This window comes from Branchiostoma floridae, chromosome 1 (assembly GCF_000003815.2).
Source record: "Branchiostoma floridae strain S238N-H82 chromosome 1, Bfl_VNyyK, whole genome shotgun sequence".
Classification (NCBI taxonomy): Eukaryota; Metazoa; Chordata; class Leptocardii; order Amphioxiformes; family Branchiostomatidae; genus Branchiostoma; species Branchiostoma floridae.
In genome coordinates, this window is record NC_049979.1 from 4,384,602 (window position 1) to 4,401,997 (window position 17,396).

General features: G+C 43.6%; 2 protein-coding genes across 5 annotated transcripts in view; one reads left to right on the forward strand and one right to left on the reverse strand.

The window, feature by feature from the left end:
• Nucleotides 1–332: 332 nt before the first annotated feature.
• On the reverse strand, nt 333–7,317 carry LOC118422535 (kelch-like protein 28). Of its 3 annotated transcripts, none has more exons than XM_035830164.1 (6): nt 7,105–7,309; nt 6,742–6,946; nt 5,517–6,284; nt 3,325–3,768; nt 1,382–1,590; nt 333–982 (listed from the first exon to the last, which is right to left on the reverse strand). In XM_035830164.1, exons 1-6 carry the CDS (start codon nt 7,136–7,138, stop codon nt 819–821), a joined length of 1,824 nt encoding a protein of 607 aa, XP_035686057.1. In that variant the 5' UTR covers nt 7,139–7,309; the 3' UTR covers nt 333–818. The 3 variants fall into 3 exon arrangements, 2 of the variants coding, with proteins under 2 accessions (XP_035686057.1, XP_035686065.1); XR_004831926.1 differs by lacking the exons at nt 333–982; nt 1,382–1,590 and adding exons at nt 1,734–1,754; nt 1,817–2,347 and having other exon boundaries at nt 7,105–7,317; XM_035830172.1 differs by having other exon boundaries at nt 6,742–7,309.
• A 919-nt stretch (nt 7,318–8,236) lies between these two features.
• The window catches only part of LOC118422436 (TOG array regulator of axonemal microtubules protein 1-like), a 63,099-nt gene continuing 53,939 nt past the window's right edge, over nt 8,237–17,396 (forward strand). For both annotated transcript variants that reach the window (XM_035830002.1, XM_035830011.1), the window contains exons 1-2: nt 8,237–8,481; nt 8,925–11,043. In XM_035830002.1, coding sequence (XP_035685895.1) covers nt 9,043–11,043 — 2,001 coding nt within the window. In that variant the 5' untranslated portion in view covers nt 8,237–8,481; nt 8,925–9,042. The remainder of the gene's footprint in view (nt 8,482–8,924; nt 11,044–17,396) is intronic.

Here is a 17,396-nt window from a genome sequence, read left to right on the forward strand (position 1 = left end):
GCTTTAGCCAGCTCGAAATTTTTTTCCGTCAGCCAATTACAATCTTCGCGAAAACCGCGAAAATTAACTAGAAGGACTGAACTGAGACCTTGAAAAACGGGTTTTAATGAGATTATCGTATGCGAAAGGGCGCCGACACACATTGTCAACAATCATAACAATAGCAAAATAAACAGTGTGTGGCTTTTACGGCATCCCCAAGCCACATGTAGCTTCCAACAAGGATTTTTGTCCGTCAAGGTTGACGGATTGGTTTTAAAATTTTTCCGTCAGACGCAGCAAATTTCCGTCCATTGACGGAAAAACGGACGCTGGCTAGACCCCTGGCTAGATGTGAGGAAAAACTAACTCTTACCCCTGGATAACTTGTTGCAAGGCTGGCCATCCCTATGAAGGATCGCATAGAGTAATGGGTATAAATTTATTACCATGACCCTTTAAAAGCTAAGACCCGGCAAAATCAGCACTAATACTGCATGACCCGTCCCGGAGGTAGGAAACATCACCGGCTCACTGCAGAAACATGACAATCATCTCCCGATGAGGAAACTTTTCATCACAGAAGTACTAGTGATCAGGGAGGCCCTCGCACTCCCACATTTAGTATACTGGTACTCAGTGGTAGAGCCATGAATACTCTCAAGCTACTCCTGCCACTCTTCTTGCCAGAGTCATAATTCTATGACAATTCAGAGCGACTGGTAGCCTTCTTAGTACAATCTCACTCGTCCACATCCAAACCCTGCACCTCCCAGCGGTCTGTGTGGATACGTAATCTCATCTCACCCCACTGCTGAAGGCAGCACAAGACTCCATTGTCACAGGGCGGCAAGTCCAAAGTTGCACCTGGCTACATTCATGCTGGGTCCAGGTGCCCAGCTGTCCTCCACGGGGTCGTACTGCAGCACCTGTTGCAGGTACGATGACCCTGAGTGACCCCCTGCTACGTACAGGTGGCCGTTCAGTACTGCAACACCAAGTCCTGGGGACAGGAACAAATCATCATCATTATCATTTGTCATCCTCACGATGATGTGGAACAAGTGAAGTTTGACTTCCAGTAAAGTCTGCCATTCATCGCTGCGAGGAGTTCCGGACCGTCCAGTCCAGCTTCTAACTCAATAAGCTTCTTCAAAGTTAGCCTTGGGTGACCAACACATTTCTTACAGAAAACAGGCGTCCAGAACAAGAGTTTTCTGGCTGGCTCAAACAGGAACAAAAAGGTTTCCCATTCACCCCCAGAGTGTGCAAAAATATGCATATAACGAATTCTTGCATTCGACAAATGTCAGAAATCAACATACAGCTCAGTGTGACATCTGTGAGTACTTGACTAGTAAAACTTATATAGTTGTCTCGTGTTACTGGCCACACTGCTTACCTGTACTGGGTGTCTCCATGGGTGTGCAGGAGGCCCACTGGTCACTGTACGGGTCATACCTCTCGATGGTGTTGAGGTGCTGCATGCCGTTGTGTCCCCCCACCACAAACAGATACCCGTGTGTCACGCCCACGCCGAAGTTGATCCTCTTGTCGGCCATGGGTGCCACAAACTCCCAGCTGTCTTCAGTGGGGTTGTACCTTTCCACACTACAAACATAACATTACATTATACAGCTGTCTTCAGTTGGGTTGTACCTTTCCACAATACAAACATAACATTACATTATATCAGCTGTCTTCAGTTGGGTTGTACCTTTCCACACTACAAACATAACATTACATTATATCAGCTGTCTTCAGTAGGGTTGTACCTCTCCACACTACAAACATAACATTACATTATATCAGCTGTCTTCAGTTGGGTTGTACGTACCTCTCCACACTACAAACATAACATTACATTATATCAGCTGTCTTCAGTAGGGTTGTACCTCTCCACACTACAAACATAACATTACATTATATCAGCTGTCTTCAGTAGGGTTGTACCTCTCCACACTACAAACATAACATTACATTATATCAGCTGTCTTCAGTAGGGTTGTACCTCTCCACACTACAAACATAACATTACATTATATCAGCTGTCTTCAGTAGGGTTGTACCTCTCCATACTACAAACATAACATAACATTATATCAGCTGTCTTCAGTAGGGTTGTACCTCTCCACACTACAAACATAACATTACATTATATCAGCTGTCTTCAGTAGGGTTGTACCTCTCCACACTACAAACATAACATTACATTATATCAGCTGTCTTCAGTAGGGTTGTACCTCTCCACACTACAAACATAACATTACATTATATCAGCTGTCTTCAGTAGGGTTGTACCTCTCCACACTACAAACATAACATAACATTATATCAGCTGTCTTCAGTAGGGTTGTACCTCTCCACACTACAAACATAACATTACATTATAACAGCTGTCTTCAGTAGGGCTGTACCTCTCCACACTACAAACATTACATCACATTACATCAGAAAATTCCTAGTACACATCCAAATGTTCTTTTCCTGGCCAGCACTTCAGCTGAGTTTCTTCCACCCAATGTTAATGTTAATCGAGGTTAACAGACAGTTAAGTCATTGTAGCATAACCATCATATATACATGGGTTTTGACTGTAGAAATTCCTACTAGTAAATAAGTAAATGAAATACAACTTTAGTAGCATATTGAGCCATACTGGCCAAATACAAAGACAGGGCAACTTGAGTGTGCCTAAAAATACATCATGCCTGGGTGTAACCATTGATGAATCACCAGGTATAGAATCCAAGCCCAATAGCTGTCAATGTTTGTTTACACTGCTACTCCTGGTTGCATTCATTGACCCAGATCCTACCTGCCACACTTTCAATGGATTGTGATGAAAAGCAAAAGTCCAAAACATCTTTTCACTGATCAGGACTACAACTTGCATGTTTGCAAAATTTATGCCGAGTAAAACCAGGTAAGGCCTGGGAAAAAAATGTGGTGTTTCCTGTTTCAGTCCAGAAAAAATTAGGGTCGTAGGAAGGGATTATCTTTTTGTTCTTGTAATTTTTCAGGCTGGCCAAAATTCTAGTGATACATACATGTATACAATAGAGTTGAACAAAGTAAATCGAAATGCACGAGGACACTTGTCTTTTAATGTCAAACTTTTATTCTGTGCATGGTGGATAGTTATACATTTATCCTTCAATAGACAGGACAAGCAGTGTTTTTACTTCAATGGGAAGCAGGCTGAATAAAAATTCTAACTGGAAGCTATGTGACTCCACTGCCCACCCACCAAAAAAAAGTCTGGGGTTGGCAGGTTTTTCTAGGGTAGGTAGGGAAACAGGAAACACAAAATTTTTTTCCTGGGCCTAAGTATGCAGTCCTCACCTGTCCAGATGTGTGGGCCCGTACCCTCCGATGGCGAAGATTGCTCCGTTAGCAGCAGCTGCAGCAAAACAGCTCCGTGGCTTCAGCATGTGCGACATCTCCTCCCAACTGTTTGTCCGCGGGCTGTACCGTTCTACCGTGCTGAGGTACCGCTCGCCGTTGTACCCCCCGAGTGCATAGATGTACCCCCCATGCACGGTGACCGTGAGGGAGCTGCGGCAGTGGTTCATGGGTGCTATGGACGTCCAGCTGTTGGTGGTGGGGTCCCAGCACGACACGGAGTTGGAGTGGATGTGGTGCGTCTCCCCGTTCTGTGGAATGCAGGTGATCCCGCCGAACACGAACAGCCTGTTGTCTGCGACCGCCGTGGCACAGTTGTATCGCTGGTGGTTGAGAGGCGACACCTCGGTCCACGTGTTGCTCTCGGGAAAGTACACCTCGACACTGGTGAGAGAGAAAGGTCCCATTCAGTAACAGGTTTCAATGTTGTCAGCAACTTCATGTGACTTTTCTTGCACATACTTCTTTAGCTGATTGATATAACAGGTGACAGTATGCTAGTATTGAAGGCAAAGTATCACTCAAAGACATTTTGACTTGACAAAGAAATGATACAATATGCAAAATAATACACCTCTACATTGTACCTTCATTTCATGGTCTTTGGTTTATTATGTTACTACTAATTTGTAGGAACAATTACGACTCATTATTCAAATGAAATCTATTTTTGTCGCAAAGATATTTTAGACTTCCTTTCCAAGTGGCACCATAGCAACATATATTTATCCACTTCTGAAATGTTAGTTCTTTGATACACAATTTGTCCTTTCATTCCCATTATCCAAAATGGTAAAAGATGAAAGAGTCTAGTGAATCTGTGTTTCATCACCCCTCTGGTCTTACCACATCGGTCCCTCATACATGCCCCTGGAGGAAGCCTGAACAGGTGGTTATGGCAGGGATGTGTGATCCCACAGGCCTACAGGGACTACAACAGGCAGAAACATGCAGATGGCATGACACCTATTTCAATATCTTTGTGGTCACAGATCATTAACACAAGGGGCGTACAGTCAAACCTGTATTAGGGGCCACCTCTACAGAGGGGCCACCTGTCCATAATGGCCACTTTTTGTCGGTCCCTTGGGTATTTTATCTACAAGTTACCACCTCTATACAGAGGCCACCTGTCTATAGTGGCCAAATTTGTCCGGTCCCTTGACTGGCCCCTATAGACAGGTTTGACTGTACTAGTACCTGTGTGTAGTATAGAATGTAGCTAGAAACTGTCTGTAAAAGCATGGCTTTACATCGGCTTAGCACTGATTATACTCATTCCATGCCAAACACAAGTGGCTCTAAGATTAACAGTTCGGGGTAGGGGTGGGTACCGGTACAGAAAATTCAGGTCCAGGTCCAGTTCAGGTCCAAAGGATCAGGTCCAGGTCCGGACCTGAACCTGGACCTGATGCAGTATGACTCATACTAATGGTCCATTTCACTACAAAGAAATCTGTTTGGTGGAGTATTAGACTTACTCTGGCGTTTTAAAATCATACAACGCTAACTGCACCTGTACGATTGGCTGTGAAACTTGGTAGAAATTACTATAAACTTTACTCTATTTCACTCTTGTTATTTTCTTCCACCTGCAAGCCCCAAAACGTGTGAATGCCTGATAAAATAATCTGTTGATTTTCTAATCGGTCCAACATCCGGTCCACCTAATTTTTTCAGGTCCGGTTTTTATGGACCGGTCCAATAAGAAAAATCGGGTTTGTACCAGTGCGCTGTACCGATACCCAGCCCTAGTCTGGGGACCATGTTCAATGTAAATCTAATCTTTAGTATGCCCTTATTGACTGTATGAGATGTGTGACCCAAGGACATTCAAGCTAATAGTAATACAGCAGAGGAAAAAGAACATTCTGGGGCTTGAAACCTAGCACAGTCATTGTTCCAATTTTCAGTTACAATGTTTTTAATTGACTGTAAGAACTGAAATTCAATTGTCATTTGCTTTGTCAAATGCCTGCAAAGCTGAGATGTATTATGGCAAAAGGGTTTAAAGTTATTAGTTGATCAATTAAGATTCACACTGCTGAATGTGTATGCTACAAGTTTTCCCCATCTGCACAAGCGCAGAATCACAAGCCCAGAATCTTATTCCACTGGCTACTAGAACTCACCTGTTTAATGTGGCAAAAAGCCCATTCTTCCCCCCCACAGCACACAGGACTTTAGGCGGACACCTTGGTCGTGCAGTGGTCTGCTGTTCTGTATCATCATCATCCAGCGAGCGCAGCCGGAGCTCGGGAACCAGGTGATACTTCAGGGCATCGTTCAGCAGGTGTTGTGCGGTGGGGTCCTCTCGCACCAGCGGGTTGGCTTCGTAGCAGCGGGTTAGGAACTTGACGGGTAGCAGCGGGAGACGAATGCACCTCAGCAGTTTGGACAGGTAGCACCGGCGGTTTGCATAGTCAAAGTAGATCCACCTTTCCACAGCCTCAAACACCGACTCCTCTGACACGACATTCAGGTTGTCGTTGGACAAAAGGTCCAGAATCTCGGACGCAGTCAGCAGGAAGAACTCCTCTGACTTGGACACATCTTCAAAGTGTCTGCAGATGTAGTTATAGGCCTGAGTATACAGCTTGAAGCAGGCGTGCAGCTGGGCAAAACGGGCCACGCCGATGCAGTTGTGTGGGTGGAGCGCAGACTGCAGAAAATCACAGCACTGCCTGATGACCTGTTCTATCTGGAACAGACTGGCCGCGGGCAGCAGCATCTGCACGTTGGCGTCCGTCACGGCCACTGTGCCCGTGTAGGCAAAGTCAATCAGCAGCATCATAGCAGTTTCATCAATACAGTGGAACTCCACTTCATCCTGGTCGCGTTCACACAGGTTCCCGGTGAACATGGCCTTGAAATAGGGAGAGCAGCTCGCAAGGACGACCCTGTGGGCAGATCAAATAAACCAAACATCCCTAAAATATACCTATTAAGTATCATATATACACAATGTCACATATACTTAGTACTACACATACATACACGTGTATGTGCATGTTATCTTCATGTGCAATTACATTATCATGTCTGGCTTCCTCTGATGGGGAGATTAACATCATTGCGGCAAACTTTCCTGTTACTTGTTTAGGGTGATTTGCTATGACAGTTCTGGGCATGAGCCCATACATATTGCAATGATAAACATGAAATTGACACCAGCAAAATTATAATTGAGTCCAACTCAACAAACAAGGTAAATCAGTGAGACTTCCATTAGCCAGTCTTACCACTGACTGGGATAAATAAACTACGATAACACCGAATTCAGTTTATGGCTTGACATTATTTATAATCTGAAAGCTATCATAATTTGTTTCGGGCATTGGAAAGCTGGATGTTTACCTGTGAACATGGAACTTCCTCTCGCCCACCCTCAGCACCACATCGCACAACTCTTGCCGCTGTCGCAGCTCGTTCAGTCCGTGCAGGAGCTGTTCGGAGTATGTGGACGTCCCCACGGTTCCTCCTGACAAGCTGTCCATCTTCGCGTGAACTAACAAATCTGCACAGCGCCCCGGAATGTTCTCCGACAGCCAGGCGGTTGATCCTGTGTGAGCCAACTTCAGACGGCCATATCGCACAAAGTGATCTATGGATCTGCGGAATTGTGAACGTTACAATATGCCGATTTATGAACCTGGCATTTAGATTAACCTATACATAACCTAACGTCTGCTAATTCCCTACCAAGAAAATGTCACAAACCTTCCCAGAGACTAAAAGATTCAGTACAAAACATGCAGGACCAGCTGGTAGCAAACTGTTTTGGAACGATCACGGCCCACTCATCGCCACCTCACGCGCATGCGCACGCAAGCCACCCTAGGAAAGGGATTGTGGGATGGTTGCTAATGTTATTTCCCATCATCCCGCCCGTGTCCGTGTTTCTAGCTCGTTGATAAAAAGCTCCTTGGTTGTTGTGATTTCAATTCTGGGTGCATAAGTCAGTATCTGGTCAATAAAATTTTATGGACCTTTTGCGTACAAATGTCATTTACATCCGGGATATTGCTTGCAAGCTAGATATCCACGACCCCCTATCTCCTTCCAAAATATGCATATAAAGATGTTGACATTACACATTATCAGCATAATCTTCAAGCAGATCCTACGGTAGCATAAGATACATGTAGTATCAAAAGCTGGCAGAGGAGTGAGGCTGGCTTCGAAGTGTGTTTTCCTACATGGCAAATGGACACCTCTTCGCTGACTACACTCTTTGGCCAGTTTGTTACTATCTTATGCCATCGTAGGATCTGCTTGGAGATTACACCCAGCAAGGATATGCTACTAACGTTATCTTTTGCCGGGATCTTCTTCTTCCAGGTCACATGGTATTATTAAATGTTAAACACGTTAATAGCAATAATGGTAACGTTAATACGTAGGTTAATGGAAGTTTGTTCGTTGAAGTAATGGTAAATGGTAAAATGGTTAATGCAATCAAAGGCAAGGAATAACTTAGGATGGTGTATATTCCAGGGATATACACCATCCTAAGTTACTCCTAACCTAGCTGTGTACCACTCATTAAAGTTTAAACCATTCCAAACTAGCAAAATAATTTTGGGCGTGAAATGAAGGAAGGACAGATCCCTCAGTATTCATTGATCCAGCGCAATGCATCTTTGACAGCCACAGATTAACTTTGAATCTTTGAAATGCATAATGCAGTATTCGAATCAACCAATGAAGTTTCATCCTGGAATATACCACAGTAGTTAATATACTTTCCAGCTCCTTGTATTTGTGCGTGCTGTTGTAATACTTACTTAGTCCGCTAGAATTAAACTTATCAACGAACAATTTGAGCAGTTATGGGGTCTTGTATGACCCGGTCTTACCTCATTGGATATTCATGAAGGCGATGTCGCCATCTTGGTAATCAACTTTTCATGTTTCTCCGTGCATCGAGAGACTTCGTGCTTCCAGAGGCCAAATTAGACATCGATGGTCAACAAACGGGTGGTCATCGGGTGCCAGATGCAGCTATCTCCGTAGACGGGTCAAAAATAGATCAACACTTTGGACTGCAAGGGATCTGACAGGTGGTGTTGAAGGCGGACCGCGGTTTGACGGCTGGTACGGTTGCCAAGTTTTCTGTACACAACATACATGATTGAAGAGTTATGAGTGGCAGGCCGCACGATCTTCAGGTTTAGAGGGTAGAGAGAGTTTACAGAGTCGATCGAGCGAATTCCAAGGATTGCTGTCTAATATGCAGTTTAGTTCTAATCATCGTAAAAGATTTTTGGTGGGATGGGAGGTCATCGGTTGTTAGGCCATCACCACGGACCTAATGACACCATTCATGCCCTGGGGCGAAGCTTTACTTAGAAAGTAGCAACAAATCTGCGACCTATTTAGGGACTTAACGAGCGATTACTCACATTGCTCGACAAGGAAATGTACCAACAATTTTTTTGGTGTGTTTTGGTAAAAAAATTTAACTACATTACGACTAGATTTGAAGGTGAAACTCTAACGTAAATACTAAACTATGGCTGCTTCCACTCATTTTTCAGGAAATTTCCAGGACAAATGTGAAAGTCTAATCCTCCAGGACCAAAAGATGTGACCATCACAGGTGGGCAGTACTACCTGTGATCTGCTCCTGGGTGATGTGGAGGGAAGCTCGTTTTGATGGCTGGCACCGTCGCCAAGTTCGCTCCCTATGCTAACTTACACGATGAGTTTGTGGTGAGACAGACTAGCATGGAGGAGGAGGACCTTGTCCTCAACTTGTTGGATGATGAAAGTTTTGCAAAACGCACTCAGGCGCTCGACTACCTACGTGTAGCGGTGCGCAAGAATGGAGGACGGCTGGTGTTCCACAACAGGCAGGGTCTGTTCAACGGTTTGGCCAACCTGCTACAGGACTCCAACTGGAATGTCCGACACCAGTGTATACAGTTGATCTCTGAGATGATCCCAGGCTTCGGGCCAGGGCTGGATACTGGGATGGCGGCTGTCCTGCCAAATATTGTGTTTAACATCGGCGACACAAAGGTGGCCATAAAGAAGTCTGCTATTCAGACTGTTCACCTCTACCTGAAGCATTCGTTGGACCGAAAACTCATTTTCAATGCACTGGTAAAACATGGGTTAGAGAATGAGGATCCGCGGATTGGAAGAGAAACTGTAGTGGCTCTCCCAATGATGCTGACACCGGAGTTTGCTAAGGAAGATTTGTTTCCATTGACGCTGGCCTTGGCCAGGAAGCTTCACAGTAGACCAGATGAAGACCCCAAGAAGATTCTTTACTCAATGGACAGAATACGGTCGTTAGTGGGAGACAACAAGTTTGAGATGTGGGTCTCCAAGTTCCCAACTAATCTTCAGGGGACCTACCACAATGCATATGACCCTGAACGTAATGGCTTTGACACACCAAAGCACGATTCCGTCAAGTCTGCCAAGTACGAGTCTCCCAGCAGGGAGAGTAGAGAAGTGGACTTGAATTCCAGCGGACATTTCAAGGACTTTCCCAACAGATACCAGGTAACCTCCACACGTGAGACAAACCATGCGAGACCAATGGTTGCACATAGATTGGTATCTCATGATGATGGGCCATATGAATTTGGCATCATTCCTTCTCATGTCATGCAACAGTTGGTCGACCAGGAGGATTGGCGCATTCGGGCACAGGGAATCGAACAGTTGAAGAACATTATGGCCAGTCTAAGAGACGCTACTCCCTTGTTACCTCAGCTGCTGCCCTTTATCAGCTTTCTCTGTAACTTGCTGGATGATGTCAACTTTAAAATCACCACTGTGACACTAGAAATATTTGGGTTGTTGGTGGACAAGTTGAACCTTGGTGTAAAACCTTACTTAAAGCCCATTGTGTCAGCTTTGACGAAGCGGCTGGGCGACCTAAAATACGTGATCAAGCAGGAAAACTTGCGGGTTCTGATGCAGCTCATGAATATCCTGAGCCCGAAGCCCATCCTCATGCATTTGTATGACGGCTTGGAGCACAAGAACTCTCGTGTCAGGGAGGAAACATTGAATGTCATCATTGCTTCCTTGTTGACTTTTCCAACCTATGAGTTCGACCTGGGTCATCTGTGTGAAATTATAGCCCCAACATTAGCTGATGCCAAGCCAAGAGTTCGCCAGGCTGCGTTAGAGGCCTTCGCTGTTCTGGCCCAGTCCATGGGTCCAGGCCGGCTACAGCCGCTGGTGTCAGCGGTGGACAGTGTGGAGTTGGGAAAGGACGGGGACGGAGTCATGGCCGCCGTTCAGGCGCGGCTCGCGAGAAGACAGCTGCCCAGACTGGGCACGGACGGGTTGGTGGAGTACGCCACACCCCCACCCGCCTCGGCACGGTCCCGCAGCAGTACCGGATCCTCTGCACAGGCCCACCAAGGGGCAGACACGGAGTGGATCCTCAACGCGCCGGGGGCACAGGGGAGCAGTTCCAGCGCAAGAGACAGGCCGGAGTCGGAAGACTTCCTGTCTCGCTCCACACCTGGTCCCCTTCCCACAGGTGGCATCGACGGGATCACGCCACAGCCGCGCCGCTACTTCAGCGCCGGGAGGGCTCGCAACAAACTTCCGTGGGAGGAGGGAAGAGGTGATAAAGAGGAGGAAGGAAACTTCCACAGCAGCCATCCCAGCAGTGCACCTGCCACTCAGGTGAGCAACATGTTTCTCTTAATGCTGTTTACTTGTATTGCTACATCTTATTTACAAACAGCCCAAGGAAAACTTGTATAAACAACTTGGTGTATCAGGCAGCCATGCACGCTTCACAGTTTGTCAGCAAGGTCACAGTGGGTTTTAGCTTGGTTGTTAACCTCATCGTCCTTTACTAGATTGTGCTGTTTATATGAATGTCAGTGTAAATGCAGCCTGTTGAACCATGGTTGCTGACACTAGCCTGCTGAAGTCCATGCCTCTCCTGGAATGCAGTTCCCTGATAGAGTGTGAAATTCCATGGAAACATTACACCTCATTTGAAATCCAAACCAGGACAAATTGTTAGGCTTTGGCAGTTATGTCCTGGACAACAGCCTGCTGATTGATGTAATGCTAATGGGAGGGGAACTGGGATCACCAACAAGTGTGCAGTTATACATATGGGAAACATTCTTTATGGTCCTCCTTAAATATTCATGCGTCTTACTTTGTTTCAAGGGCAAAACCAGCTTATTATTGTTATTGATATATGGTGATGAGGCTCCTCTATAAATACTTTATAAACTTTAAGGTGATGTCAGGGCTCGAAATTAACATAGTCCCGTAGGCCCGGGGCACCAACAATTTAGGCCGGGAACACTAGAAAATCACTTTGGGACCATTTTTGGGACGAAAGATAATCAACATTAGAATGTAAACCCCATCAGTGTTCGAAATACCCGTCTGCAATCTGCAATTTGCATGTTACAAGTACTGTTAATGCATAAATGTTCGCGTTGGATTTATGTTCGCGGTTTTCGCGTCGGCCATTTCACCACCGCGAACATTTTTCCAGGGCATTAAGATACTACAGTGCATGGTGCTACCGCGCAATTAAAACCACCACGAAAAGTCCTTTTTCCCGCTACCGCGAAATTAAATACCCGCGAACTTAAATGCATTTACAGTATACAGAAATTTTGTACTCTGAGTCTGACTCAACATTATATTTATTGTTGTATTACATACTTCCTACTTGGGACCATCCATCCTCACTTCGGGACGATTGGAATTTATTTTTGGGAACACTTTGGGACAGTAGGGGAAAAAGTTAATTTCGAGGCCTGGATGTGTGTATATACATGTAATATAATGTAACTCCCTCAGAGTGTAGTCAGGGTATATTGATAAACAACAATACATGTAAGTCCCTTAGAGTGTAGTCAGGGTATATTGATAAACAACAGTACATGTAAGATACTTAGAGTGTAGTCAGGGTATATTGATAAACAACAGTACATGTAAGATCCTTAGAGTATAGTCAGGGTATATTGATAAACAACAATACATGTATCAAATGCCTGGGATTGCTGATTAACACAAAGAGACTGATTGATAACAGTTACTTTTAGTCAGGTGTGGACTTGTCAGGCACGATCTTGTTAGGAATTACCATGTTCTCTGTTGTAGTGTTTTTTGGCATGTTTACTTAACTTGATTGAGCAGACTTGGCTGGAAGCTTTGAAGTTCTGCCTAAGCTGACCAAGAGTAGTCGGTTCATAACAAGTTGCATATTTTCACATAAGTGAAAATCAATGTGGTATGAATGGTGCAGACTGGAGCCCCTTTGTTTGATCCTGCTTTGTTACTTTTTTTTCTGTTCTGGCATGCAGATCAATGTAGTATAAAACCTGCCAGTATTAAAGGCCTGACAATGAACAGTTCTAGTCAGCAGGGTTGCAGTGGTATGTAGACGTTACATGGCGTATACAAGACAGAAAGCTCCCTACCCCTGCTTGTCGTGTTGCCATGACGTCCTACGCACACATTGTAACTTGTTGACCCATTAGAATATTGACATGGACGAAATATGCGAGCGTGATCAAACACAGTGTTTGTGGAGGGAGATTTTCTGGCACACCTAGATGTCAAGGTCATGCAACCTGCGTTTGACAGGCAAATTTGTCATATAGTAAAATAGTCAGTGATACGCATCTTTAACAAACAGCGAGGGAAGATGTCAGCACAGATCTAGTTGAAAGATTGAGAGGTGCTGTCATCAAATATGGATTGTTCAAATTAGAACTGGCAATACACTTTTGTTTCCCGTGCTCCATGTCAGCGCTCTTATCATGGCAAACGCAATTTATCGGGAGTGTTTGCTTCAGGAAAGTGCTTGAAATACCAGAGCGTATGTCTGTTTGCTCCTTTCATAATGTAATTGAACAAACAGCTACAATGTTGCAATAGAAAGCAAACATGTATGAATTAAAAAAACAAACTTAACGTCATTGTGTTTGAGAATTGATGCATTTTGAACCGCATGAAATGTCAAGATTTATAATGTCCGATATTCCCCTTTCAAGTTGAGGTAAACTAAAAGCAGCTAACAGAAAATGGTTGTATATAAAGGCAAACATAAAGGCATGTTTGCAATTTACTCTTCAGTTTAAAAAAGTCATGAAAGCAAGTAAGGAGGAAAAATTAAAATCTATTGAACAACTTACTAAAATTTTTGGCACATACATGATACAGGAATTGCAGCTAAAATTGCCAGGCCTTAGGTGCACCAACCTGTGAGTTGTGTGTGGGATACTTATGTTAATTTGCATTCTGCTTGCTGTTTAACACCATAACCAATACAAGTTTAGTGCGTAGTGGCTACCTAACAACTTAAACAAGGCCTGTTACTGAGTGTTAGGAATATATATACGAATTGTTTCATGTTATATTGTCTCGACAGTGTTGTAGGGACAAGCAAGGTAAAGCTGCAACAGCTGATATATGAATTATCAGATTCATACAGACCATTCATACACATATACTGAACTGAACTGAACTGGATACACCACCCTACGTGCAGACAGACACGGCCCAGGCTGCCGCTCTGTAGTTAGGATGTTTATATTTTGGGTTCTTTGGATTTCTTCTGACCGGAGTAAGGCCTGGCTAACCCCTGGTGGGTCCAGGGTTAACAGGTGGCCATGCATTCAAGGCTGGTTTGACTGGTCCTGAACACCAGAGGACATTGTACTGATCTCCAAATCATCCTTGTCAGAATCTAATTTCATATAGCTTGGTACTGGTACTGTTGCTTGCCAGGTAATAGAGTTGATCTTGAGGTCATAGCTGTTGGTGAGAGGTCAAGTTTCTTTGGTGTAACTCTTAGTGGCAGTTTGCCTAAGAATGTAGGATAACAGATCCCATATGTTGGTGAACACACTGTCAGTGTCCTGTGTGGAATGTACCTGCTTCAGACAGTGGGAAGGTGGATTAGCTGGTTATGACTCTGTAATATGTACACATTGAAGTTTGGCAAAGTTGCCAACTATTGAACATACTGCAAAATCATTACCATATCATGCATTCTCTGCCTTCTCTGTACTAATTTTAGCCCTTTTAGCACCTCCAACTGTACAAATTTTATTCAGATTAACTCACATTCACTAGGCAAATGTTTATCGCTGTGGCTATTGACACACTCAGTGTGCCAATAGCCAAACAGGCTATTGACACACCGAGATGCCAGTCAGCCAATCAGAGCTTGTAACATGCCTTTCCGGCAATATTTTACACAAGCAATAGTTGATTAGACATTGTTCGGAAGATTAGACATTGGAATCTTTGAATCTTTGAATGAACGGACGTATTCAAGTTATGCCCTACATCTGGATACCTAATAATACAGCATTCAACGTGTATGTATGACGTGGCGTAGTGGATAGAACGTTGACCCGGGAATTCATGATACCAGCTCAGACCCGATTCGAGTCCGCGCCGGAGTTTTTTTAATTTTTTTTTTTCAATTTTTCTTTTCCCTTTTTAAACATCCATTTGATATAAGAATATTTTATATATAAACAACTTTTAAAGTTTCTGTTAACAATATAAACCAAAAATAACACTGACCACAAAACATGTCATAATTTTCGACCGTGTGGTTCCGGCGCTATCGGCAGCGACTCGGAAGAATATTTCTTTCACATTAAAAATAATGGAGGTAAAACAACAACTATAACTTCGCTTCCTTAGTGATATAAGTTTTGAGGCCGAAAATTCTCCAATATGGCAGGAATTCGTCGGTAAACACAGCTAAAAACGTGTTCCTAACCGATCCAACATGGCTGCCATGATCACATGCGGTCACAGTAAAACTAGCACCCTATATGATAGCAGATTCCGATGTTTAAAATTGTGCCGTAAACACGTGAAAAAGATCGTATTTTGGGTTGATAATGGACACAGGATGCCATTTGTATTTTTCAGAGTGTTGATTGTCAAATATAATCGTAAGATTTCCTCATTTTAGTGGTTTCTATCACTGGGTGTGTCAATAGCCTCGCTCAATGTTTATTGTACATTTTCTACATAAAAAGTCAGCATAAAATGGTGTTACTTTGCATCGGTGTCTGTGTGCAAAGGTTTGCACCAACTGTGACGAAGGCTTTTACCATAGATGTACACACACCTGATAATTGCAGAGTCAGTGTCAACATCTTTTTCAGCAGTACATGTTGACTTAGGATTAGCAGGAATTACATAAATGACAACAATCATGGCTCTACTAGAATTGTTAAGTCCCTATGATAAAAGCTATGGGTAATGCAGAAACCATGACCATAACAAAAACTGTGAGAGGATTTAAGACTGCCAGCAGAAATACTTAAACTGACAAGAAAAATTGCATGAAGCTTTGATTTGAAAAGTTTGTAGCAACATTTCCACACAACATCCGCGATCCTCACTGGTCCGTCCCTAAGTAAGAGGGGTTTTCTTTTCTGTTGCACAGTATCGAATAACACTTGATATAGAAAGTAGACTAAAGGGCCATGATTGGTAATTGTTAGCCTTTATCATGTGGGAAAGCAGAACTTTCAAGTACATGGATTTCAGCCTTGGCCTTTTGAGTATGATTGATTTTAATGCTTGAGGTAATGTCTCTAGGGGGCATTTAGATGGCTTACCAGTTTGTTGTTATAGGATTGTTTCAACATAAACATTTGTGTACACTTTTACCTTTACATTACAAGGCATTAAGGTTGGAAGGTTGGTGTAACCTATATAGTAAGTCAGGCTAAGGCACTATCTACACACAGTTTTTCCCGATATCGGTGAGCCTACAACCTCTCGCCGACAGCTTTTTTTCATCGTCTAGATGGAACTACTATATCGCCATTACGATATCGGGAAAATATCTTCCGAAAGGTCCGGACCATTCGTACGAATACTACGATACCTTACCGATAGCTTAGCAGAGGTCCCCGACAGGTTCGCGCACGTGTAGATGCTTCCCGACTTTGGGAAGGCTCATTAGCATATAATGCCATGTGGAAAATCGCGCTATATGTTTATGACTGCAAGCGCCATGGGTGTCCGGCCCCCTACGATCCCTCCCGACATCTCCACAAATATCGGTAAAAACTGTGTGTAGATTGGGCCTAAGTTTCTAATCTGGCACCCTATACTTTAACACACCACTGTTAGATTACATATTGCTGATACAGCAATACAAAGACAGTCATCATCAGCTTTGTACTATTTTCCTGGCTTATTAATTATGGTGAAAAGTGGGTGCTAATCCCTCCACTGGTCCATCTGTAATATAGGAACGTTTTTTTGGTCTTAATTGTTATGCGTAATCTTCATGTCCTGCTGATGCCTATTTGTGGCAAACAATTTCCTGCTGATGACATTTAACGTCCTTTTTTCTTTGATTGGCCTGTTGATGAGTCAGCATCTTTTCCAGATGTTTTCCACAGGAAATGCCCATTACGATATTATATTTTTGTACCAAGACTTCCTAATGCCCAGACATTACGTGACTGTCCAATTTCACACCAAGTAAAAGGTCCCTAATTGTATTGAAACATGAAAAAGGACTCAAGGAGGGAAAGGAAGTACACAAACATGCAGTGTAGATGTACTCTAATCAAATCTAGCTATTTTTTAAAGAAAATTTACTCAAATCCTCAGTCATCAAACCACAGCAAAATTGTAGCATAGGGGCACAATCATAATTGTTGTCTTTCTTTCAAGCGTTTCTATCCAATCAGTTTGGGTAAATACACCAGCCTGTTTAACCAATCAATGTAGTCAAGGTCAACTTAATGTTTTATATAGATGGTAACGTGTCATGATAACAAAGCATAGAGTACTCTTGTAATGGTCTCTCCCTTGTATTTTCTCGTGGTGATTTCTGATAGCATGTTGGGGACGTAACAAGGAAGTACTATGGGTGTGGGTCTGTGGTGTGGTGTAAGGTATATGGAATCCCAGCTGCATGTCTGAAGGCTATATAGGATGGTATCTGTTGGTGCATGGTACTGTCTGTTTCCTTGGCAGCAGGCCCAAGGATCTAGACTTGATCAGAA

What these genes read in the sequence shown, in the direction of transcription:
- LOC118422535 (XM_035830164.1), bottom strand. Translation starts at nt 7,138, where the DNA reads ATGTTTTGTACTGAATCTTTTAGTCTCTGGGAAG. An exon ending in CTTTTTGCCACATTAAACAG is followed by an intron (nt 3,769 to 5,516) that starts GTGAGTTCTAGT and finishes CTCTCTCACCAG; the next exon opens with TGTCGAGGTGTACTTTCCCG. An exon ending in CATGGAGACACCCAGTACAG is followed by an intron (nt 983 to 1,381) that starts GTAAGCAGTGTG and finishes TCCTGTCCCCAG; the next exon opens with GACTTGGTGTTGCAGTACTG.